Here is a 24198-nt window from a genome sequence, read left to right on the forward strand (position 1 = left end):
CAGATTATTTAGATAAACCTCAAAGTTGAGTAAGACTATGAGAAGGCAATGGTGTAGAAATTCTTCTGAGTTTTAAGCTAGTCTACAGTCCATAAAGCCCTGAGAAGTTTAACTATAGTCATTCTATTTCCACATAAACTCATGACAACAAAGCAACATTAATAATCTTAACATTGTGCTTCCTAGAACTCTCCAAAGAGTCCACTGAAATTTTCTTGGAAGGGATTGTTTTTAAAGTCCTCACCCATGAGAGGATCCAGGCAAGTCCACACCCCTCTGCCATTGACACATACCTTTGCGCGTTGTCATTCAGGGCAAAGCGTGGTTCGTCTTTCATCAAAAAGACAGAATGAGTTTGGACTGGTACATAAGCTTTCCACCTATTCCAGCAAGCTGAGTGCTTCCTTTCACTCCATATTTGTTTAATTGGCTCAACTGGAACCGATCTTAGGATTTGGACAAATATGAATGTTTGTTTTTGCAAGGGGTTGAGTCCAGACTAATAGAACTGAAACTTCTTCATGCTGGGTAGCAACTGACCCTTCTTCCCACTGGGAGATGAAAGAGATTCAGTTACTCCTTGGGCTTTACCGGCATAAAAAAACGAAGTAGAGGGCTTTCCCTGGTGGCGCAGTGGTTGAGAGTCTGCCTGCCGATGAAGGGGACGCGGGCTCGTGCCCCGGTCCAGGAGGATCCCACATGCCGCAGAGCGGCTGGGCCCGCGGGCCATGGCCGCTGAGCCTGCGCGTCTGGAGCCTGTGCTCCGCAATGGGAGAGGCCACAACAGTGAGAAGCCCGCGTACCGCAAAAAAATTGTGAAGGAGAAAATGGTGGCATTTCTGCCTCCATTATCCAGTATTTCTGGTGGAGCTTATGTTGCAGCAAAAAATAGAAATGAAGTTTTCCCTCTCCTGAGAACAAGGAAAATAAAGGGACCAGTGAACAGGCTAGAGAAGAAACATAAACTGGCCTGAGTTAATCAATCCTAGTTTTAACTGTTACTAATCTGTAGCGTCTGTAGTTAGATTTGTCCTTCACAAAGCTAACCTGTCACCTCTAATCCTGTGTAATTTAGGCAATTTGCATTCTGCCCCTGGTATTTGCTCCCCCTGTAATCTCTTGTAGCAAATCACCCCTTGTAGCTGTTTGCATTTCAGAAAGGAGGTCGCAGACTGTTAATCCAGAGACTACCGGACCCAATTACTGGGTTGCCCGACTCCAGCAGTGACTGTTTTGAAATAATGCAAGAAGAAGACTGCTAGACGTTCACCATTTTGATCTTTATCACTCACTTCGGACTGAAAACTTCCCTATAAGAATCCCTGTAATTCCTCAGGAAAAGGGGGCACAGTTCTTGAGGTGCTAGCCTACTGTGTCTTCCCTTTGCCTGGCAAGGAAAATAAAAAGCCTCTCTATTTCTTATCCTCCAAATCTCTGTCTCCATATTTCTATTCGGCATCAGTGCACAGGGAGCCAGAATTTGTTGGCAACATTTAGAGCTAAAATGTCTTCATTCTCCTCAGGTCTCTATGCCAAAGTTAACAGCAGGTCGAATCCCTATGGCCTAAGGATTTTGTTTCCTCTACTAGTTCCAAACCCTTTTTGGCCTCAAAAGTGAGTCAGGCTGGCCTCAACTTCTCAACGGAGTTATAATCAATCACTTTCCTGCACATTACATGGTTGACATCAGTAGTTTCACAAACATTGCTTCAGTCGACTCTAATAATGAACTCTGGTGTTGAGAAGATAGATATTGTTAAGTCTGATTTTGTCTTAGGATACTGAGTACATACTTCCACTTTTGACACCTTGTTTTGAAAATGTGGCTGAACCCTCCCAACGGTGACAGACGCTCAGTGGAAACGTGGAGGATTCAGTCAGACTGGTTATTTGTCCCTGGGCATGTGTCACTGTCCAGGGTTTCTTCACTTCCATGGGCTTCCTGTCTCTCATGTCTCTGGTTTCTAACTGCAATCGTATCTCATTCTTCATTTGTCACATGCAAAAGTTCAGAAGTTCTTCATCACTAAGAGTCCTCAGGAACAAGGGAAGCTCACATAACTAGGTAAGACCAAAATTTATCACAATCGGGAGACAGGTTGGGAGTGGTAGCCAGGTGTAAGGGCTCTGTGCTGAGGCTGCCTTTGTTCCTGTCCTAGTTCTGTCACCTCTCTGTTCTGTAACCTTGGGCAGATCTTTCATCTCTCTAAGCCATTGTTAATTTCATTGACAAAAACGAGAATGATAACAGTAGCTGCTTTATGGCATTTCTCTGAGGTTTAAATAACACAATGTGAAGCATTTAGAATAGTGTCTGACACAAGCTAAGCCCTAAATAGTTATTAGTTTCTAAATGTTTTTAATTATATAACATTTACAAAAGTAAAATCGTCTTCATCCAGATAGCAAATTTATGGAAAGCTATTTAACTTCAAAAGTAAATTCTGAATTTCTAGAAGTCTGTCATTAATTTGTTACAGTAAAGCCTCTCTGATGTTATTCTCTTGTTCATTCTTAGATTTTAAAAAAATAGTGAAAACTCACACTGGGCTTAGTGCTTTGTGTGTCACTTAATCCTCCCTACAGCCCTGTAAGGTAAGTTACATTATTATCCTAATGCTACCAGCGAGAAAACCAGGAGACAAAGCTACTGAATAACTTACCCAAGGTCAGAAATCTTGTTCATGGTGAGGCTGGACTTCGAACTCAGGGCATTGGACTGCAACTCCCCTATGATGAGTAATCTGCCTGGAGATTATGGTCAGGCTGGTTTGAGGAGACATGCTTTTAAGCCATGCCAAGGAAGAGACACTGCACATTTAAATGTGCCAAATTTGCCTTTGGGTGTCCACAAGAAAAATAATCACATCACTTAAAACTGATCATAAGCCTGTCTGAAGCTTCCTTGTTCATGGCTCTTGTTTTTTTGGTGGGTTGCTGGATGAGACTAGAGGATAACTCCACTTTTAGCTTTGCCATGGTATGGAAATTTGTCCTCTGAATCTTCATGTGTTCTGACAACTCACAGGTGAGCAAAGATTTAAATTAATTGAAAAGATTGGATTAAAATAAAACAAAAAATAAGGCTTCATACTAGATTGAATTCATTTCATTTCTGGAAGTGGACTATGTCAGGGCAATTTCTATGTGAAAAAAATAGATGAATAGTGCTCGGAGTTAGCTCACTGTATTTGCTCCCTTCCGCGCTGTCTCAGCTTTCTCTATTTTAATTTCGTGAATCTGCTTTGACATATGACATTAATCTGTGGTTATTAAATGTTTTACGCCAGGCATTCGCGTGATGTGGCTGTTTCTAACAACAACCTATTTGATTTGTGGAACTTTAAATGCTGGCGGATTCTTTAATTTGGAGAAAGAAGCAAATCCTGAAGTGTGGATGAATATTGTAAGTGATGGAAAATTCCCAAGACCATCAAATAAAGCAGATTAATTGATTGTGAGATATTAAAGCTCCTGTATGGCAGAAAAATCTCTGATAAGAAAACATAAAACATGGTGATTTTTAACAGTTCTCCAAGAGTTAAGCTAGGTAGATCTTCTTTTTTGGCTGAATAAGTAATACTTTCTAGCAATATAAAGCAGAATTATATTTTTTATAGATAACTTCCTCTTTTGAATTTACATTTTTAAGAATATTAAGAATTTCTATTTTAAGCCCTCTGGATGATATATAGGACTGCCCTCTACTGGACTATGGTTTTATTATCTTTAAACCAAGAGGGGTCTCAAAAGACAGTTGACACATATATATGTATAACTTAATCACTTTGTCCTATACCTGAAATGAACACAACATTGTTAATCAACTGTACTCCAATATAAAACAAAAAGTTTAAAAAAAGTGGTATACACACACACACACACACACAATGGAATTTTACTCAGCCATAAAAAAGAATAAAATAATGCCATTTGCAGCTACATTGATGGACATAGAGATTATCATACTAAGTGAAGTAAGTCAGAAAGAGAAGGACAAATACCATATGATGTCACTTATATGTGGAATCTAAAATATGACACAAATGAACTTATCTACAAAACAGAAACAAACTCACAGACGTAGAGAACAGACTTGTGGTTGCTGGGGGGTGGGGCAGGGGAGGGTTTGGGACTAGCAGATGCAAACTATTACATATAGAATGGATAAACAACAAGGTTCTATTGTCTAGCACAGGGAACTATATTCAATATCCTGTAATAAACCATAATGGAAAGAATATGAAAAAGAATATATATAATACATATATGTGTGTGTATATATATATATAAAACTGAATTACTTTGCTATACACCAGAAACTAACACAACTTTGTAAATCAACTATACTTCAATCAAATATATATATATATACTTTAAAAAAAAAAGACAAATGACTTGAGAATATAGTTTTGTCAGAAGAGTGGGTCAATGCTAGATATTATCTCCAACCCCCCCAAAAATTTACACTAGCAGACATTTTCTAATAGTCTACTTATTTTTCTATCAAGACTTTATGCAGTAAATTAATTTTACAGTTACCTGGGGCTACAGATTTCAGATAATTTGCCCCAAAAAGCACACACTAGTTGCTTTTTTCTAGTTCCTTTCGATAACCTTTAGAGAAGATGTTTAGCTAACGCTCATATTTTTACTGGGCAGAGTGAAATCATCACCTACAATGGCTACCCCAGTGAGGAGTACGAAGTCACCACTCAAGATGGGTACATACTCAGTGTCAACAGAATCCCCCATGGACGAAGAGACAATAGGAGCACAGGTGGAAGATGTGTCTCTCCTGAGAAGGAGAATTGCATATGACTAAAGTTTATTGCTGGCTGTTCATTAAGACAATGACTGATTTATCAAAATTGGTTTGAATTTTGGATTAGTCTTTACATTGTTAACAGGGAGTCTCATTCTTTTCCAATTCTCTGAAGACAGGCAAGAACCTACAATTACAAAGAGCAAGACTGATCTTCTTGACTGCCATCAGGCTTTCTTCTTAGGGAGTAAATGCAGAGGTGGAGCCTACATTTTGTTAGCTCATTACTGATTTCTCATGTGGAAAATTGCTGTATTCCGAATAGTGGATTTCCTCACTGTTGGAAAGAGATTGGCTGGGTTGTATGAAGCTGGCTGCAGGGTATCCCAAAAGAGTCTCTCCTGCCCCCTCTAGAATCAACAGGCCTCCCTCTGCAGGATTAAAAAAACCCAATTAAATGACAGTGGCATTTCTGAAACTTTTTCCAGGAAGGAAAACTTTAACATTCATGTATGCTTTGACCTGACGAACAGACAGTTTATGCAATGAAAGAGCATGGGGTTACTAAGGCTCCATTCTAGAATGAGGAACGAGCCATGCAAAAGCAGACAAATTACACTCTTTAAAAGGGGAAATATAGGGCTTCCCTGGTGGCGCAGTGGTTGAGAGTCTGCCTGCCGATGCAGGGGACGTGGGTTCGTGCCCCGGTCCGGGAGGATCCTGCGTGCCGCCGAGCTGCTGGGCCCGTGAGCCACGGCTGCTGAGCCTGCATGTCCGGAGCCTGTGCTCCGCGGCGGGAGAGGCCACAGCAGTGAGAGGCCTGCGTACCGCAAAAAAAAAAAAAAAAAAAAAAAATGGGGGGGGGGTGAAATATAACTGCAAAGTCCCTGAGGAGGGAGAGAGAAGAGCAAGCAAAATATCTGCAAAGGCCCAGTGGCCTTTACCTACCAAATCATTTACCATGAGATGATTCATGGTAAATGAGACCATTTACCATGAATCATCTCATCCCCCCCCATGAATCATCTCATCTCCCATCCACATTCAGAGGCAGCTAAAGTCATGTAGTTCAAGAATTCAAGAGTTTCACAAGAAAAACTGCGAGTGGGACATGGGTAGGATTACTATCTAAAATATGAGATGCCCAGTTAAAGTTGAATTTCTGATAAACAGCAGATGAGTTTTTCATGTAAATCTCACTTTATGATATACTTATATGACAAAGTTATTCATTGTTAATCTGAAATTCAAATTTAACAGGGCATCCTGGGTTGTTTTGTTTATCTTTGTTTTGGTTTTCGCTAAATCTTGCAATATTAGGCATGGCGAGGGGTGGGGTAGGGAGGTGCTATGAAACATAAAAGGAGAAAACTTTTACAAGAAAGGCTTTACTTAAGGAGGGAGAATTTGGGGAAGATTTGGAGTTAAAAGACATTTATTAGGTGTATCTTTCTAAATGCTTTAAATGAATTAAATGAATTAAACCTCCCAGAAACCCTATGAAGTTGGCACTATTAAGAGTTACCATTTTACAGATCATGAAACTGAGGTAAAACAGGTTATGTAATAGGCTTCAAGTCACACAAATGGCAAATGACAGAACCAGAATTCAAACCCAGAAAGCCGGACTCCAGAGCCTGTGCTCTTAACTACTAAGTTATAGAATCTTCTGTCCTGGTTCTTTTCCTCAGAAACTTGAGAGTTCACAAGAGGGCGTTGAGCTGATTTTACTGCTATAGTTTTCAAATACTCTTCAGGGGGCAGAGGCTGGGGGTTTGACTGGAAGTTTGGTGAGGAAATAGTCATTGTACATTTATGCTCACCTCCCGCTCCTCCTGGAGGAGGCATAAGACTCCATCAAACATGAGCATCTTCATCTCTCTGTAAGTCAAACCCAGGAGATACATGTAAAAGTGAATACATAGTGCAGAGCAGTTACAAGCACACGCTTTGGCACGAAACAAAACCAGGCTTGAGTCCTACCCATGTACCTTATTAGCTGAATGACCCCTTAGGAAAGTTACTTAACTACCTTAAGTCTCCACATGTATAAAATGAGGATCCTCAAAGTAGGACCTACTTTATAGAGTTATTGTAAGAATTTAATAAGCTCATGCATGTCAACCAATCAGCGTAACACCAGGTACAAAGTATGTGCTCAAAAAACTTGTTCTGTGATTACAACACTCTACACTAATGACAAGGGGAAAAGTGAATGCTGTTTTTGGTTTTTGCTTTTCCCAGTGTGTGTGTGTGTGTGTGTGTGTGTGTGTGTGTGTGTGTGTGTTTCTATCATGTTCCCGAGATGCTCTATTTATTATAAATTTCTCTCTCTTCCTTCCTCCCTCCTTCCAGGTGCCCAGCCAGTTGTATACTTGCAGCATGCTCTGTTTGCAGACAGTGCCTCCTGGCTTGAGAATTACGCCAATGGCAGCCTTGGATTCCTTCTAGCAGATGCAGGTTACGATGTATGGATGGGAAACAGTCGGGGCAACACTTGGTCAAGGAGACACAAAACACTCTCAGTGAATGAAGAGGAATTCTGGGCCTTTAGGTAAACTATATCTATGAAAGCTCACGAAGGCAATTTGAGACAAGTCCTTTAAATATAATAGTGTGGGTGGTATTAACAATAATGCATGATACTTGGAGTCACACAGCTCCTCGTAATTTCTATTAACATCTCGAAGGAAATAAACAGCAAGAAGCTCTGATTTCCATTGATTCTCCCACAAACGAATTATATCATCTCAACAGGGTCATTTTAACATACAATTCTATCCAATACTATACATTATAAGTATGTCCCAAGGGACAGCTTAGGAAATTCCTGTGACCAGAGTATGCACTCATTCAACCAGTGTTTATTGAGTGCCTACTCTATGCACTGTTCTAGGCCCTGAGCATTCAAGAGTGGACAAAGTCTCTGCCCTCATGAAGCTTATGTTTATCCTAGTGATGCTATTACAAGTTTTTTCTCTTGGACAGCCAATCAGTTTTGCAAAGAAGATGTGTATCAGTGCCATATTTTACCTACAGAAACTGTGGTCGAGCATGTATAGAATACCATTTTCAGGAAAACAAAACCTTGTTAACCTTGTTAATAGGCAAGAGAAAAGAATCTTTTGATATGCTGACGGCTTCTTTTAATGAAAGTGTTTTCTGCTGTCACCAAAGGACAGGCTGATGCCAACAGTGGACATCCTTTCTCAGGCTTAAACTCCCTGTTGGTTTAAAGCCTGCTGCTAGAGCAAAACCACGTTAATGAAATATTCAGTGCCCACTGACAAGGTGGAAGGAAAGAAAGAATAGATGAAATCGTTAGGGTCCGACCTTTTGCCCCAGGGCAAGCATTGGGAAATATTTTGTGCGGTTGGTCCTCAGCTGGGAGCTTGGAGTTTATTTACTATAAGGCATCACAACCGTTCTCTTATACTGGTGAGTACCAATCTATATTTCCTCTCATGTTCTTCTAATAAGCAGGCCCTTAGTTCCTGAGGTACTGAATTCTACTATATGTTACTTAGGCCTTTTTTGTTCTCTTGCATTAATGTTGGTCGAACTGGTACTATAGGATTTTGGTATATATTGAATATATCTCTATATGGACAGAAATATTAATAATAGTAACATCTGACTGAGTGTCTGATAGCAGCCAGAGTCATTCCTTTAATACTCTCCAACCCCTATAGCAGCCCTGCCGTATAGTATTATCATGTTCATTTCACAGATAAGGAAACTTAAGCTCAGAGCATTTAAGTAACTTATGAAAAGTTACTCAGCTAGTACATGGTAGAATCATGATTTACAACCAGTTCTGTTTCCAAAGCCGGGTATTAAGTGGCCCTAAGAGTCTTGAAGTTCCCTGGCGGAGACTGAAGTAGAGGCATGCAAACCAGGTAGGGAAAGGACAGCAAAAGAAATGCAAGAGAAGGGAACGAAAAGGAAGAATGACAAGATTAAACTTCAGATAATGTAGTTTACACAAGTCTCAAAATCATTCCTGTTAATAGAAAGTAACACATATAAGTGCAGCAAAGAAAAGCTACAATAGCCTATGTGTAAATGAATAAATAATGAAATACAAACCATGTAAGTGGACAGCACAGAATTCTGTGTGTAAAAAATAAACAAGCAAGTGCTCTGAGTTTTGAACTTAGTTGGGAATATTTATAAGTCCCTGTTTTATTTTTCAGCTTTGATGAAATGGCCAAATACGATCTCCCAGGAATAATAGACTTCATTGTAAACAAAACTGGTCAAGAGAAGTTGTATTTCATTGGACATTCACTTGGTACTACAATAGGTATGTTTACAAGGGTCAACACTTTACAAGGGTCAGAGCCATGCAAAAGTTCACCTTTGAATTGGAACAGAGTAACTGTTTTACATTTACAGTGTCCTTAATTCTCTGTCCTGTGTTGGGCACATAACCCTAGTTCCCTAAGTGGCTGTGAACCTGAATTCCAGAGACTGTGAGTATGTAGGATGAGCCTTTCATCTATTTCCGGTCACCGCAACACATTTGTAATGGTGACGTAATTTCCCAGGAATAATGTGTGCTCAAAATCCAAACAGGTATTTCCAAAGGGTAAGTCTCTAGATCACCTCCAAGCTGAAAAAGTAAAGCCAAATGCCATGAAATATCCTTGAAGAACGTTAACTATGCATCAATCATACCTTCCTCACAACCCACATGGAATTTTAAAAAATAAAAAAGAGAGGCTTATACTCATATTTGAACAAATTGAAAAGATGTGGTAACATTTTGTTTGTGAATCAGACCACATAAGCTTACTACAGTAAATCAACTGGGCTTATCCGTTTAGTGTATGATTTAATATTTATGGAGTAGCAATTAATTGTAAGCACTATATAGATTTTTTTTAAAGTCCAGGAAATGTACTTTGAATGTGTGGTTCCTAGATTTTTTTCTAAGAAATCAATAGTCTAGCTCCACATAAAAATTTAAAGGAACCCATACTATTAAAAATATAAATTTGTTAGTAATCTTCCATTAAAGTTTCCAGTTTTAAGAGACTGGGTTATATGAAAATGCAGTATTTTAGTTTGGGTGAAACTGTGCAAGAGACAATAAATATTCCTACAGTAGTCTTATTATCACCATTATCATCAAGAGCAAATAGGTGTTTACCAGTGCTTTGTACTGATAGGCAGCTTACAAATTTAGACTAGGCAGTGAACATGAGAGCGAATACACTAAAAGAGGATCAAAGAACTAATAAGGGGACCCAACCCCACCCCCCAAAAAACTGTCACTAACAGGAAAATAATTACACCATAATAGCTAACACTTAGGAACCTTTACTATGTTTAGGGTCCTCTGTTCAGGACCTTTCCTACAATCTCTGTCTAAGCTTCAGAACAATCCTACCATTATTATTTCCATCTCATAGAAAAGGAAACAGAAGTTCAAAGAAATTAAGTGGCTCCTTCAAGGTCTCTTAATACATAAACGGTGGCACATTAATTCAAACCAGGTCACTCTGCCTTCACCGACGGGGTGCTTGGGCGCCGTGGAGAAACTGCAGGGAGAAGGATGACTTGAGTGGCGTCTAGAAAAGTGGAGAGGACTCAGATATGCTCTCATATCTGATTAGCAGAGAAAACGGTAAATTTCATCATCAGGGCCCTGCGTTGCATTTAGGGCATGACATTTTTCAGTGAGCGCTATTTGCCTTTTGAGCAGAGAAATTTTTGTTATGTGGGAAGGACCCACTCTCTATAGGACATTTAACAAGCCAGGTCCTAGCCCCTTAAATAACACTTGGGCTCCCCCAGTCAGCATGGCAATCAAAAACTCACCTCCAGGGCTTCCCTGGTGGCGCAGTGGTTGAGAGTCCAACTGCTGATGCAGGGGACACGGGTTCGTGCCCCGGTCTGGGAAGATCCCACATGCCGCGGAGCGGCTGGGCCCCGTGAGCCACGGCCGCTGAGCCTGCGCGTCCGCAGCCTGTGCTCCGCAACGGGAGAGGTCACAGCAGTGAGAGGCCCGCGTACCGCAAAAACAAACAAACAAACAAACAAAAAAACTCACCTCCACACATTTCTAGACATCTTCTGGGGGAACAATTATGCCTGTTTCAGTCTTTGTATCAATTACTCAGCCAGTTCCTTTTCTGGCTAAGACAGTTTCAATATTTCAACAAGAAGTTCAGAAGAAAAAAACCCCTGCTATGGCTACGTACACACACACACACACACACACACACACGCACACACACACACACACAGTGGAGGGGGGCCCAGGAAAGTACCTCGGGGATCCCAAACACGGAGATCCTCCACATAGCCTTTCGTGTGTGAGGCTGACCCCCACCCTCATCCTCATAGTGCTGGATATGGATGCAATGCTATTCCTGAACAGTCAGAGCAAGTGGAGACATATGGTCCTTACTGGGACCATGGTGGACTGAGGGAAAGCCCGTTCCCTTTCGGATGCGGGGAAGATTCCAGAGGTTTTGGTAAGCATCCAATGAAGCACTGAGAGCAATGAAATCTCATCAACTGTGAGAAAGAAAAACTGTGGGATAACTGGACGATAGTGCAGAAAGAGCTGATTGATTCACCTCCCACAAACTGATTATTTCTACAGGCTCTGTGACTCACTCTGACATCTCAGAGTTGGTGGTAAAGTGACAATACTGCCAGCACTTACCCCACGCTTGGGAAGTGAAGGTGTCCCCAGTTTACTCGGCAGGAGTTGCTTCAGCAACGTATCCTTCACTTTCCCCAACCCAGTTAAATTGTCCAGAATAAGAGAAAAATGGAGACTTGAGAGCAGAGAGGGCTGAAGGCAGATTAACTCTGCAGGATAACTTAGAAGAGTTTCCCAATTCATCTCCAAGATGAGTGCAGTAAAAGGATAAAAATGACAAAGCAGAGTCCCACTTTTGTTAGTAGAAACATTGCCTAAATACTTCTAATTTTTACAAGATCGTCTTGTCTCCTGTTCTCTCAGGGTTTGCAGCCTTTGCCACCATGCCTGAACTGGCACAAAGAATCAAAATGAATTTTGCCTTGAGTCCTGTGATCTCATTCAAATACCCCACGGGCATTTTTACCAGTTTTTTCCTACTTCCAAGTTCCTCAGTCAAGGTAGGCTCTTCCTTGTGCCAAAAAGTATATGAGGATCTCCTTTTGGATGATAGATCCTTATTCTTTTAAAATCTATTATGAAACAAAAGTAGCACATTTAGATGAAATCTGTAGAAACCAGACTCTGGGATCATGTGCTTGGAGTGGATGTGTCCTTGTGTGTGTTTGTCTATGCCACAATGTCTACAGCTCCCATATGCAATTCACTATATACTCAGTTATTAACAGACCTGAGTATAAATCAGAATTTCTAACTGAGCTGACTGCCGTGTCAGTTTAAGATCTACTCACAAGTTTCCTTGTTCCATTCTTATTCCCCTGGGCATGTCAGTGAATTCACAGTGCCCAAATGGAAGACATTTTCCAAGTTACATGGGATCACTGATATCCCTGACTTTGATGTTAGAAAAGCCTGAATAATATAACCCTTCCCATATGGGAGCTTGCTCTAATTTACTAAAGCTAAGATTCCAAAGAGTAAATGTCTTACAGCTGAATTATTCATTCAAGTATTTATTGGTTATTTTCCAATGGTTGGAAAAGTAGTTGATGGTCAATTGTGAGTTTGGGATTTTATTCTTTGAAAGTTTTTTTCTGTTTGCTTTTTGTTTCTCTAAAAAGGTCATTGCCACAATGAACACAGTATTTTATCAAGATTGCCCCTCAAATTTGGAGAGAAGGATAGAATAAATTTTGACCAAAATGAAGTCAAGGAGACCAATTAGGGTATCACAATAATTCATATATATAGTGAGGTCCTGGTCTGAGGTGAAGAGGTAGAAATGGGAAAAAAAGTATTTGTGAGCTAACACAAGGAAGAACTTCCATGAGGCCTAATGATTGGTTTGATAGTAGTTTTTTGGTATTGTTTAGTAAGCTCAAGTGATATAACTTCCCTTTTTTGTCGTTGATAGTTCTATTTTTTTTTTTTTAACATCTTTATTGGGGTATAATTGCTTTACAATGGTGTGTTAGTTTCTGCTTTATAACAAAGTGAATCAGTCATACATAAACATATGTTCCCATATGTCTCCCCTCTTGCGTCTCCCTCCCTCCCACCCTCCCTATCCCACCCCTCCAGGCTGTCACAAAGCACCGAGCCAATATCCCTGTGCCATGCGGCTGCTTCCCACTAGCTATCTACCTTACTACGTTTGTTAGTGTGTATATGCCCATGACTCTCTCTCGCCCTGTCACAGCTCACCCTTCCCCCTCCCCATAACCTCAAGTCCGTTCTCTAGGAGGTGATAGTTCTATTTTAAAGTGTGCTGACATCAGTTAGTTTTGGATGTTTACTACATTTGGGCAGAGTTGAGCAGACAAATTAGTTGAATTAAATTCAGAGATAGACACATCTATTTCTAAATACACCAGTTTTGCATATGTGTGGCTTTGCCTACATAGGTCGGGTCTGAGGCACATATTGTCCCTGACTTATCTCAGTTTCTTATCCTCTACTGTCAAACTTCCCGCCACTTTAAGTCCCATTCTCTGGCCCACCCACCATTTCATAATATCCATTGCCCCTAGAAGCTCCAGTCCTCCCGTCAGAGATGCCCACCCAAGCTTGCTTTTCCAAAAGCCCTAGAAGTTTTAACTACGCTGCCTCCCAAGACATCATTTTTTTTTCTGTCCAGTGGCACCCTCCCTTCAGTACTCCATCCTCTACCTTTCAGCATAAAAGCTGGCTACTCTGGAACACTACCAGAAACGTGATGTGTACACGGGTAATAGGGGAAAACCCTTCTTTTCCTTCCTATTCAAGGCAATATTTGACCTTAAGGAGAAACTGCTCTACCTTTCTTGCCATTTAATGAGAAATATAGGCAATCGCTGATTGGACAGAATGTGGGAGAGCTTCACTGTGGAGAAATTAGCTAATTTGAGGTTGAGGGTCCTTACTGCAGTCTCCTTGTAAATTATGTTTGATGATATTAGCTGGGTGGAGACCGATTCATAAATAGTAACTTTTCCTGAATGACTTGGTCTCCTTGACCAAAACAGCAAATAAATATAAAAATATAAGTAGAGCCCCGAGAATTCTCATTCCTGGGATGAAGGGAATGTCAAGAAGTCTGAAAATGGTCCTCAAAAGAATAATTATTTTTTATTTTTACAGAGGATTTTTGGTACCAAAGGTTTCTTTTTAGGAGATAAAACAGGCAAGTCACCTTCTACCAAAATCTGCAACAATAAAATATTATGGGTGATATGTATTGAATTTATGTCTTTATGGGCCGGATTCAACATGAAAAATGTGAACGTGGTATGTATAATGATTCTGGGGCCATTCGACGCTTTTAGAAATTCCAGCTTTTCTTTGATTAATTTTGATGTATCTATTATACTACATAAATTAATGTGGTATTCTAAACTTAAGGGCAGAGATTTGCTATGCATAGAAGATTAGATATTCAATGGACCATGACTGTGAAGACTGAGGAAGACAATAGGCAGCTTCATCTTTTCATACCTGGCCAAATTTAAGAAAATAGTTGTTCCACAATAGGTAGTGGTTTCACATGTTCACAATCAGCTACCACTTACTACAGTCAACTTGATTTTATTTCAGTACAACACAGTGCATTAAAAAATAAAATAAAATCATAGAAAACAAGTACATACAAGCATTAAATTTATTCCATGTATGCCTTCACTTGTTGTGTGAATTTAACCTCAAATAAAATTCATCATTTAACTTGGAACATACAAGACAGAATGGAATGGAGTGTAATCCCTTTCCTATGAAAGAGCAGAAGTCCTGTTTCATCAACTCCTTGATTCCTGTTGCTGAGAATTTAAGGAGGACGAGGAGTTCAGACTACAGACCCGTGTGGTTGAGTAGTTATCTCTGTCATATTCCAGATGGCAGCCAGTGAGACTGTTACAGTGAAGCTAGTTCCAAAATAGCTTTTCTTGGCCAGCCACCCTACCCCCATTCTTCAAGAGGATAAGTTGTGTTAGACCAAAAACCTTGAGGAACAATTGTTCAAAGCCTGCTTCTTCAAAAGTAAAGATTTTTAATAGTTTCCTTGATTTGTTCCATTATATTCTAAGACATACAATTATCAGTACTATTTTATGTCTACAATTTTCATCTCTATTATATTTATGAAGACTAAAGTACAGTACACATGGAAGTGACTGATTTTTAGCTTTTTTTTTGTAGTATTTTATTTTATCCTTACAAGAGCACAGCAAACTGTAGTATGATTTTTAGCATGTCCATTTAATAGATGAAAATACAGAAACTCAGAGATGATAAATAACTTGCTCAAAGTCACAAAGCTTATCATTAACAAAGTTAGGTCCTGAACTCCAGGATTTTTGATCTATTGATCTGTGACCATCACATCTGTACACACACACACACACCCAGCTCCCCCACACACACACTTGCACAGAGTACCTTTCTTGGTTGCTTTGCTCCGTGATGTCCATTGTTGCTTCTGCTTCAAAATAAGGAAATTATCCTACAGCTTCAGAGCTGATGCAAGTTTGCTCTCAAGCAGCCCATGCCACCAGTCAGCCCATGGTTCACCCACGTTCAAGTGCCTGACATGAATTTGCAATTATCTAGATGATTCTTCCTTGCCACTTTCAAAACCGCAATATTTGTTTATTAGTTCTTAGCATAATTATGATCTGCTTCTGAAAGGCATAGTTTTTTCATTGGGTGGTTAATGCTGTAGTAAGTGTCCTTTTTCCTTCAGAGCCGGATGGATGTGTATATGTCCCATGCTCCCACTGGATCGTCAATACAGAACATCCTGCATATAAAACAGGTAGGGTCTTTGTCATGGAAAACTATTCCCTTAATTTTCTTTATATAAGGGAAGGACAGAGTTAGCATGTCTGTTCTAAGAAACTTAGCAGCTGGCTTCCTTTTTGCCCTTGTCACCATCTTTATGGTTTGATTTCCCTGGATTTTAAGAGAAAGAACAAGGGATGGGGCAGACCAAGTCGGTGACATAAATGAACCCCATCTTAAATCAGAGCTTGTAAAATAGGCCCTGAGCTGAAACAAAAGGTAAACTGGGAGAGCCTCAGAACTGAGCCTTCCCCAGAGAGAGAAATACCTGCGATTTGATTTCCCCTTAATGAGGCTTGGTTTTCCACTAGCTTTTCCTTCAAACCAAGGAGATCATTGCATCACTTTCTGTCGACCTTGTTTTTCATACTGGTAAAATTTATTTATATCTTTCTGCTCATCCCGAAGCCTTATTTTCTTCCCAGCGTACAGTGCTTTTCTAAGATTTGCTGTTAACAATCATGATTCTTACCGTGAATATTACTTTTCTATAAAACATTTAATTCAGCTTTACGGATCTGATGAATTCAGAGCTTATGACTGGGGAAGTGAAGCAGAGAACATGCATCATTACAATCAGGTGAGCTATTCAGAGTGACCCCAGGAGGGTGGCTTTGAAAACTTACAATGATAAATTATTTGAGAGTAAAAAGAATCCTAGCTGGCAATAGGTCTCATTCACATTGGTTGATAGAGTTTTTTTTCAAGTCTAGTTTTAATATGTATTCATTTCAGAAAATCTAGAAATAAAAGAATTATATGCTAAGGGAGTTAAGTCATTTATAATCCCTCCACCCAGAGATAACTATAGTAGATGTATCGATATTTTATTACATTTATTCCAATCTCAACATCACTGCTTTTCCACAACTTTCAATCTTGCTTTTTTATTTACAGTCATAGCAAAACATAACCAATGTTACTGAGGGGTTTTTTTAACATTATTTTTAATGGCTGCATAATAATGAACATTGCTTTATAAAAATTTACAGAGTAAATGAATACACGCTTCTTGATAGCAACAGAAGAAAATTAGGATTACACGTAAAAGTTAAGAGAATTTTCCACCCATGCAGTGTTGAATCTTAAGGCAACTTTTTCCCTCTAACTTTATGCACCAAAATTTATAGACTCATTTAGGCTTCGTATACTTTTAATCAATGCTGCTGCCACCTTCCTTTCTCTAAGTCAGGGGCTGGGCTTCTCAGTATGAACTAAGCACGTTTTTCTGATGTTTTCCCAGACTGACATATTTAAGGCTATTAGTGCAAACATAGATTGATGAAATTGTTTCTGAACATCAAATCAGTCAATCAGACCAGTCAATTTCTCAGTAATGGATTGAATTATTAGAGAAATGATTCTACTAGCCCTTAAGACAAAGAGAGCTATATATAATTTTATTATTATTTTTAATCAGCTTAAGGTGTGATTTACATACGGTAAAATTCACTGATTTTATGTGTCTAACTCAGTGAGTTTTGAAAAATATATTCATTCATGTAGCCACATCACAAGCAAGATATTGAATATTTTCATTACCCGCAAAGGTTTTTTCCTGCTCCTCAGACAATGTATATTTACAAATGCATATATTTGCAAATGCTTAGAAAAAGGCCATAAAATAAATAAACAGCAAATGTTAAAGTGATAACTTTCAAAAAGGGGAAGAAAGGAAGAGTGAAGTGGATGGACATGAAAGAGAAAAGGAGGCTCTCATTTTGGATTTTACATACATTTGTCTTTTTTCATTATTGTAATGAGCATGTTACATATTGTTTACATTTACAAAAAAATAAAACAAAACACACACACACGTAAGACCATTATTGTCAAGTTCAGCTTTATTGAGGTAAAACTGACCAAAAAATATTTAAGATTGAAGTGTACAACATGATGACAAGTATTGAGGGTGTAAATGTCCTCAGAATTTACACACAGTTAGCTAGCTGCTCCTACCCTACTCCAGGCCAATCCTGTTTTATTTGTTTGTAATTTTAGATCATTGGAAGTCAATTTTCATTACATTCAGAAGTATCAACAGTTTGTCTTCTCCTTAAGTTCCCAGCACAATCTCTGTGTCCACTCTATGTTTTTTTAAGAATAAGAGGATTAACCCATGTAAGCCTCATGACAGTAGGAATTTCCTTCTCTTTTGTTCACCAGTATTGTCTCACCTGGCAGAGTATGTGGAACTTACTGGCCCCTTAATACTTATTTGTTGCACGAATGAAATTTGTTAACTTCCCTCTAATCCATCTTAAAATCTCTGTCTTCTTGATTCTCTCCTTCCTTTCACTCTCAGAAAATGAAGGTCCTCTTATTATGCAAGTTATCCTGATCTTGTGCCCTCGACCCCATCTCTTCTCATATCTTCTTACTGGCTTCTCTTATTATCTTAAACGAATCCCTATCCCTTATGAAAAACAAATAAAAAACCTTCCCTCAAAAAAAAAAAAACCTTCCCTCAACCCATCAATTCTATCAAGTCATCCTACCATCACTCTGTTTTTATCAACATTTTTTAATATTTAAAAGCGAAGTGGAGAAGTATTTCCACTTCTCCACTCACTCCTGAACCCTGGAAAATGTAGTTTTGGTCTTCATCTTCTTATTAGAGCTACTCTATGTAAAGTTGCTTGTGGCTTTTAATTGCCAAATATAATTGCCTATTCTCACCTATATCTTGTGTTAGTTACCACAGTCTCCTTGCAACTCACCCCCCTGATTTGGACTTCCGTAATATAACCATCTCTGATTTTTTTCCTTCCCCTTTTGATTGCTCCCTTTGTCCTCTGACTGGCTACTCTCTGTCCCCCACTGCTCTCAAATTGTCAGAATTCCTCCAAAATTCTTCAAATCTCTCTCCCCTTTGTCTTTGGAGAACTTAGCCATCCCTGTGGCTTCAGTTACCCCCTTATGTGGGTCATCCAAACTGCTTGTCTAGATTTTGTTCAGGACCCATTTCCAACCTATTTCTTCTTCAAGTCATCCCACAAACTGATGCCTATGCAATCATGCTAAGACAGAGCTCTGAGAAATGACCTTGCCTTGTCTTCAAAACTTCTGAAAGATGCCTAGCTGCTTCAGCCTTTCATTTAGACCTTGACTGTCTCCAATCGTATACCCTACAGTATTCCCTTACATATTTTCTTTTCTGGGTACACTGGACAGCTTGGCATTCCTGACCATGGCATACATGTTATTCCTGCCTGCTGGAAAGGCCTGCCACCTTCATCCTTGTCTGTAAAATCCAACCATTCCTCAAGAGTCATTTCAAATGACTGCTCTTTATATGAAGCCCCAGTTGGAAATAATTTCTTCTTTGTCTTCAAAGAAGACAAATGTTTTATAGCATTGAATATACCCTACTTTGTTTACAAAAGTTTATTTAGCCATCTTGCCTTGTTCCTTCACACTCCTTGAATATAGAGCCCATTGCATGCTTTCTTCCTGTGGTCATAGTAAATATTCAGTAGTCTCTATTTATTTGAAGTCAGTTGTTGCTCTGAGGAGCTTCCTCTCATGAATGTACTTTCTCTCTCTTCCATAGAGTCGTCCCCCACTATATGACCTGACTGCCATGAAAGTGCCTACTGCTATTTGGGTTGGTGGAAGTGATGTCCTTATAACACCCCAGGATGTAACCAGGGTACTCCCCCAAATCAGGAATCTCCATTACTTCAACCTATTGCCAGATTGGAACCACTTTGATTTCATCTGGGGCCTCGATGCTGCTCAACGGGTGTACAGTAAAATCATAGATTTGATGAAGTCATTTCCCTGACTGCAATACATCTACTCTTCAGTTAAAAGTTGTTTCCAAGCCCATAAGAGGCTTTGGGCAAAATACTAATCAGCAATGAGGTCTACTCCAGCATCCTTCACCTTGTTGCTGTCGCTGAGGTGTTCCCTTATCACGGCATCCCAGCTAGGAATTATTTGTACTGTGCTGCTCTTTCGGAAATGTCCACATCTGAAATCTTAGAATCTTCCCCTCAGTCAAGGGCTAGGTCTATTTTTAAATCTAAGCCCTAGTAAACTCTTCTCTGCTAACTGTACACTTCAGGGAGGAGTTAAAAGAGGCCTTTCTCTTTCTTATTTCAAATATATATAGTGGTTTCATGCAAATGATACTCACTCCCCGTCCCCTGGCCTAGATAAACCTTGTCAAGGGAGTCATGTGGCAATATGTTTTGGGTGGCTGTGATCTTGTGGCTTTCTTGAAATCACAATTAGGGCAATAGTCATATGGTCATCTATAGACAAGCTATGAAACAAGCCTGACCCACATCAAGCATGAAAAAATTAGCAGAATGGAAAACTAACCAAATTAAAGTATTCCAGGAGTTTGTTTTACTGTTACAAGCTAGGGGAAAAACTAACTCTTAGTAAGCATATGACTCAACTGGAAGGAGTGGAAGGATGTGGCTGTAATAGATTAGCCTACTAGTTATGAACATTTAAGAGGCATTGGACGGTGGTTGATATGTTTACAGAGAGAAAAGAAGGCATTGGTTAATATAAGAATCTGGTTAAGTGGGGGTCAGTTAAGAGAGCTCCTATGGGATTTGTCTTATTCAGCTACTGCTACAACAATGCTTTGTAATAAACAACTCAGTGGCTTACAACAGCAAACGTTTATTTTTTTATGCTCACAAGTCCACAGTCTGGCTGGTGTGATTCTATTTTACACTGAAATCACCTGGGTTTGGCTCAAAGCTGTGGGTTGGGTCCAGGTCTGCTCTACATCTTCTCTTCATTCTGGAACTAGCAGCTCTCAGGGTTATGTTCTTTGCATGACAGATGCCAAGAGCACAAAAGGGCTAGCTAGATCATGCTAGCATATTTGAACCTCTGCTTGTTCACATGCCTTTGGCTAATTCAGATCACATGACCAAGCCTTACCTCAGTGGGGTAGAATAGTCTGCTTCACCTGCAGTGTGAAGCTGCAAACCACATGGCAGAGAGTGTGGATATACAATGCTATTATACAGGAGTGCAGAACTGGGGAAGATACTCCATTCTACCATATATAGGCATAAAATTCAAAAGACAAAAATAAGGAATACAATAAAAAGTAAGTCTTCCTCTTTCTCCCAACTCTTGTCATACACTCTCCACTTCAAAGACACATAACTCTTACCAATATTTTGTGTATCCTTCTACAGACTATGCCATGCATATTCTAATGGATCCACAGATACCCATGTAGTTTTTTCTCCTATATGTACTGTACTATTCATACTTTTCCACGTCTTGCTTTGATTGCTTAGTATATCTTGGAGATCATTCCCCATCAGTTCATATGGAACACTATTAAAGGTTACATGGAAATTCATTATTAACAGAGATTAAGATGAATTAGGATTTTTTTGTAATTACACACAGTGTTGTAGAAAATATTGTACAAACATCAGTTTATACTTTATACAAATATCATTTATACCTAGAGGATAAATTATCTTTGAACCAGTAATTCTGGTTCAAAGAGCATGTAGAATTTTAATTTTGGATGAAAATATTTTTTAACTTCGTTGGTTGACATGAAATCACAAATCATAGCTGTTAGGGTGGCCATTATCATTAAAACAAAAGACAACTAGTGTTGACAAAGAAGTGGAGAAATTGGAACCCTTGTACATTGTTAGTGGGAATACAAAATGGTGCAGTCTCTATAGAAAGCAGTATGGAGGTTCCTCAGAAAGTTAAAAATAGAACTACTTTATAATCCAGCAATCCCACTTCTGGGCATTTATCCAGAAGAAATGAAATCAGGATATCAAAGAGGTATCAGTACTCTCATGTTCAATGCAGCACTATTCACAATAGCCAATGTAGAGAAGCAAACTAAATGTCCATCGACAGATGAAAGGATTAAAAAATGTGATTGATAGATAGATATAGATATAGATATAGATGTAGATATAGATATCTCACAATGGAATTTTATTCAGCTTTCAAAAAGAAGGAAATCCTGTCATATTCAATAACATCGATGAAACATGAGGACTTTATGCTAAGTGAAATAAGGCAGTCACAGAAAGACAGCTACTGCATGATTCCACATACATGAGGTAGCTAAAATAGTTAAACTCATAGATGCTGAGACCAGAATGGTGATTGCCAGGAGCTGGGGGTAGGGGACAATGGGGAGTTATTAATCACAGGTATAAAGCTGCGGTTTGCCATATGAATAAGTGTAGAGAGCTGCTGTACATTGTGCCTATGGATAAGAATACTGTACTGTATACTTAAAAAACATGTTAGGAGGGTAAATTTCATGTTAAATGTTCTCACCACAATAAAAAATTATTAAGCTTTATATTTATAATGTGTGCATTTTTCCTCTTATATATATTTCCATAAAATTTTTTTTTAATTTAAGCTTTTCTACTTTAAATCAATAAGCTGAGACATATAGAAGAATGCCCCACTCTTACCAATACTACTGCTTTTTTACATATTTTATACTTTAGCTCTGCATATGATAGCAAGTATATTGATGATTATAGGTCAGACTGAGAGTTTACTCTTGGTTAAGAGTTCTACCTAAAATATCTCTTTTAAAACTTATAACCCCATGAGATAGTACTATGGTATGGTCGTCTTTACAGATGAGAAAACTGAGACACAAAGAAAACTGAGGCATAAAAGTCAATTTGCCTAAGATTGTGTAAGTGAAGGAGTCATGGTTTTAACCCAGGAAGTCTGACATCCCAAAACCCACACTGCAGCATATACTTGTACAACTGGGCTCAAATGGTATATGGAACACCATAGAGGTCATACTTGCATTACTCTAGACTAAAATTACTTGGAAAATTAAGGCAGGAGATGGGAAAATGGTTTTTTATTTTTAAATTTTTTGTTTTGCAAACTCTAACTTTCAAATTGAGATGAGTGGATAGAAGTACCATATGATCTATCAATCCCACTTCTGGGTAAACATCCAAAGAAAATGAAATCACTACCTTGAAGGAATATCTGTACACTCACGTTCATTGCAGCATTATTTGCAATAGCCAAGACCTGAAACAACCTAAGTGTCTATTGACTATGACACTTAGGTAATGAGAACGTGATGTATGTATGTATGCATATATACAAACACACATACATATATGTGCATATATGTATATACAATGGAATAATATGCAGCCTTTTTGGAAATCCTACCATTTGTGACGACATGGATGGACCTTGAGGACACTATACTAAGTGACATAAGTCAGACTGAGAAAGACAAATACTGTATGACCTCACTTATGTGTGAAATCTAAAAACATCAAACCCGTAGAAACAGAGAGTAGAATGGTGGTTGCCAGGGGCTGAGGGGTGGCAGGAATGGGGAGATGTTGATCAAAGGGTACAAACTTTCAATTATAAGATGAACAAGTTCTGAGGATCTAATATACAGCATGGATGGTGACTATCGTTAACAACACTGTGTTGTGCACTTGAAAGTTGATATGAGAGCAGAGCTTTAATGTTCTCACTGTAGCAACAAAATGGTAATTATGTGAGGTGAAGGATGTGTTAGCTAACCTTATTTGTGAACATTTCACAATATATAGGCATATCAAATCATCACAATGTATACCTTAAACTTACACAATGTTAAATGTCAACTGTATCTCAATAAAGCTGGTAAAAAATTGAGATGAGTGTAAGATTTCCAGGCAAGCCAATTATAACACATTTTCATTGTTTTATCCGAAATATCAGTATCCTTACAAGTAGGCATAGAGTCTAGCAATCCACCACGGATGAGGAATTTGGCTACAGACTTTGTAATACAAATTTATGGAAATTTTGGCAACGTTTCTCCTTTTTGTCTTAACCTTGCATTTATGCGAAGCAAGAAACTCATGCTCACAACCCCGTAACAGGCTCATTATATTACTATAGTTTCCCAAGCTTAGACGTCTCATTGATATTTTTTAATGGAACAGGTAAGTGATAACATTAATTTCAATCAATGCAAATTCATGTCAAATGTAAATTCTTTGGTGAATGTCTTTCAGGAAGTGTAATCAGTTTCAGAGAGGTGAAACCAGAATAAAATAATGGCTTTCTGAGACTCATTAATCCAAAAGCTAGGAAGATATTTGACCATCAAGGGCCTTGCTCAGCTCCAACCACTTCCCCATTCTCCTCCCATGGGAAGCTTACCCACATCTTCCAAGGTCTGGCCAAAACACCACCATATCTGAAAAGCTTTTCCTGAACCTCATGCTCCAAAATTAATAGTGCCTCTTAATAAATCTTTTTTGTTATGTTCCAGAATTATCGCATGGAAGAGTTTTGTGTAAATCTATCTTCCTAATAAATTTTAGGAAGAGGACAGGAGTGACGTCTTTCTTATCTTTTAACTTTTTAAAAACTTTTTATTTGAAATGATATAGATTGATGGGAAATTGCAGAAATAGTATAGAGAGGTGCCACGTACTCTTCACTGTTTCCCCCAAAGGTAATATCTTACATAACTATAGCACACTCT

The 24198-nt window shown here is 38.9% G+C and overlaps 1 protein-coding gene across 7 annotated transcripts; it reads left to right on the top strand.

The window, feature by feature from the left end:
- Positions 1-1900: 1900 nt before the first annotated feature.
- Positions 1901-24042, top strand: LIPN (lipase family member N). Of its 7 annotated transcripts, none has more exons than XM_033404803.2 (11): positions 1906-2065; positions 2519-3028; positions 3291-3406; positions 4663-4780; positions 7121-7319; positions 8962-9071; positions 11748-11884; positions 14004-14150; positions 15598-15669; positions 16204-16275; positions 19249-22020. In XM_033404803.2, the coding sequence occupies exons 3-11, from the start codon at positions 3302-3304 to the stop codon at positions 19480-19482; spliced, it is 1194 nt and encodes a 397-aa protein (XP_033260694.1). In that variant the 5' UTR covers positions 1906-2065; positions 2519-3028; positions 3291-3301; the 3' UTR covers positions 19483-22020. The 7 variants fall into 7 exon arrangements, with proteins under 7 accessions (XP_033260697.1, XP_049552555.1, XP_033260694.1 ...); XM_033404804.2 differs by having other exon boundaries at positions 2519-2595; XM_033404806.2 differs by lacking the exon at positions 19249-22020 and adding an exon at positions 23723-24042 and having other exon boundaries at positions 1901-2065; positions 2519-3406.
- Positions 24043-24198: the final 156 nt, after the last annotated feature.

The sequence above is a fragment of the Orcinus orca genome, chromosome 14 (genome assembly GCF_937001465.1).
Source record: "Orcinus orca chromosome 14, mOrcOrc1.1, whole genome shotgun sequence".
Taxonomy (NCBI): domain Eukaryota; kingdom Metazoa; phylum Chordata; class Mammalia; order Artiodactyla; family Delphinidae; genus Orcinus; species Orcinus orca.

Bases quoted from the DNA above. Each gene is read 5' to 3' on its own strand.
- LIPN (XM_033404803.2), top strand. From the start codon at position 3,302: ATGTGGCTGTTTCTAACAACAACCTATTTGATTTGTGGAACTTTAAAT. The intron at 9,072-11,747 runs GTATGTTTACAA...CTGTTCTCTCAG, and splicing joins TTCACTTGGTACTACAATAG to GGTTTGCAGCCTTTGCCACC. The intron at 16,276-19,248 runs GTGAGCTATTCA...TCTCTTCCATAG, and splicing joins ACATGCATCATTACAATCAG to AGTCGTCCCCCACTATATGA.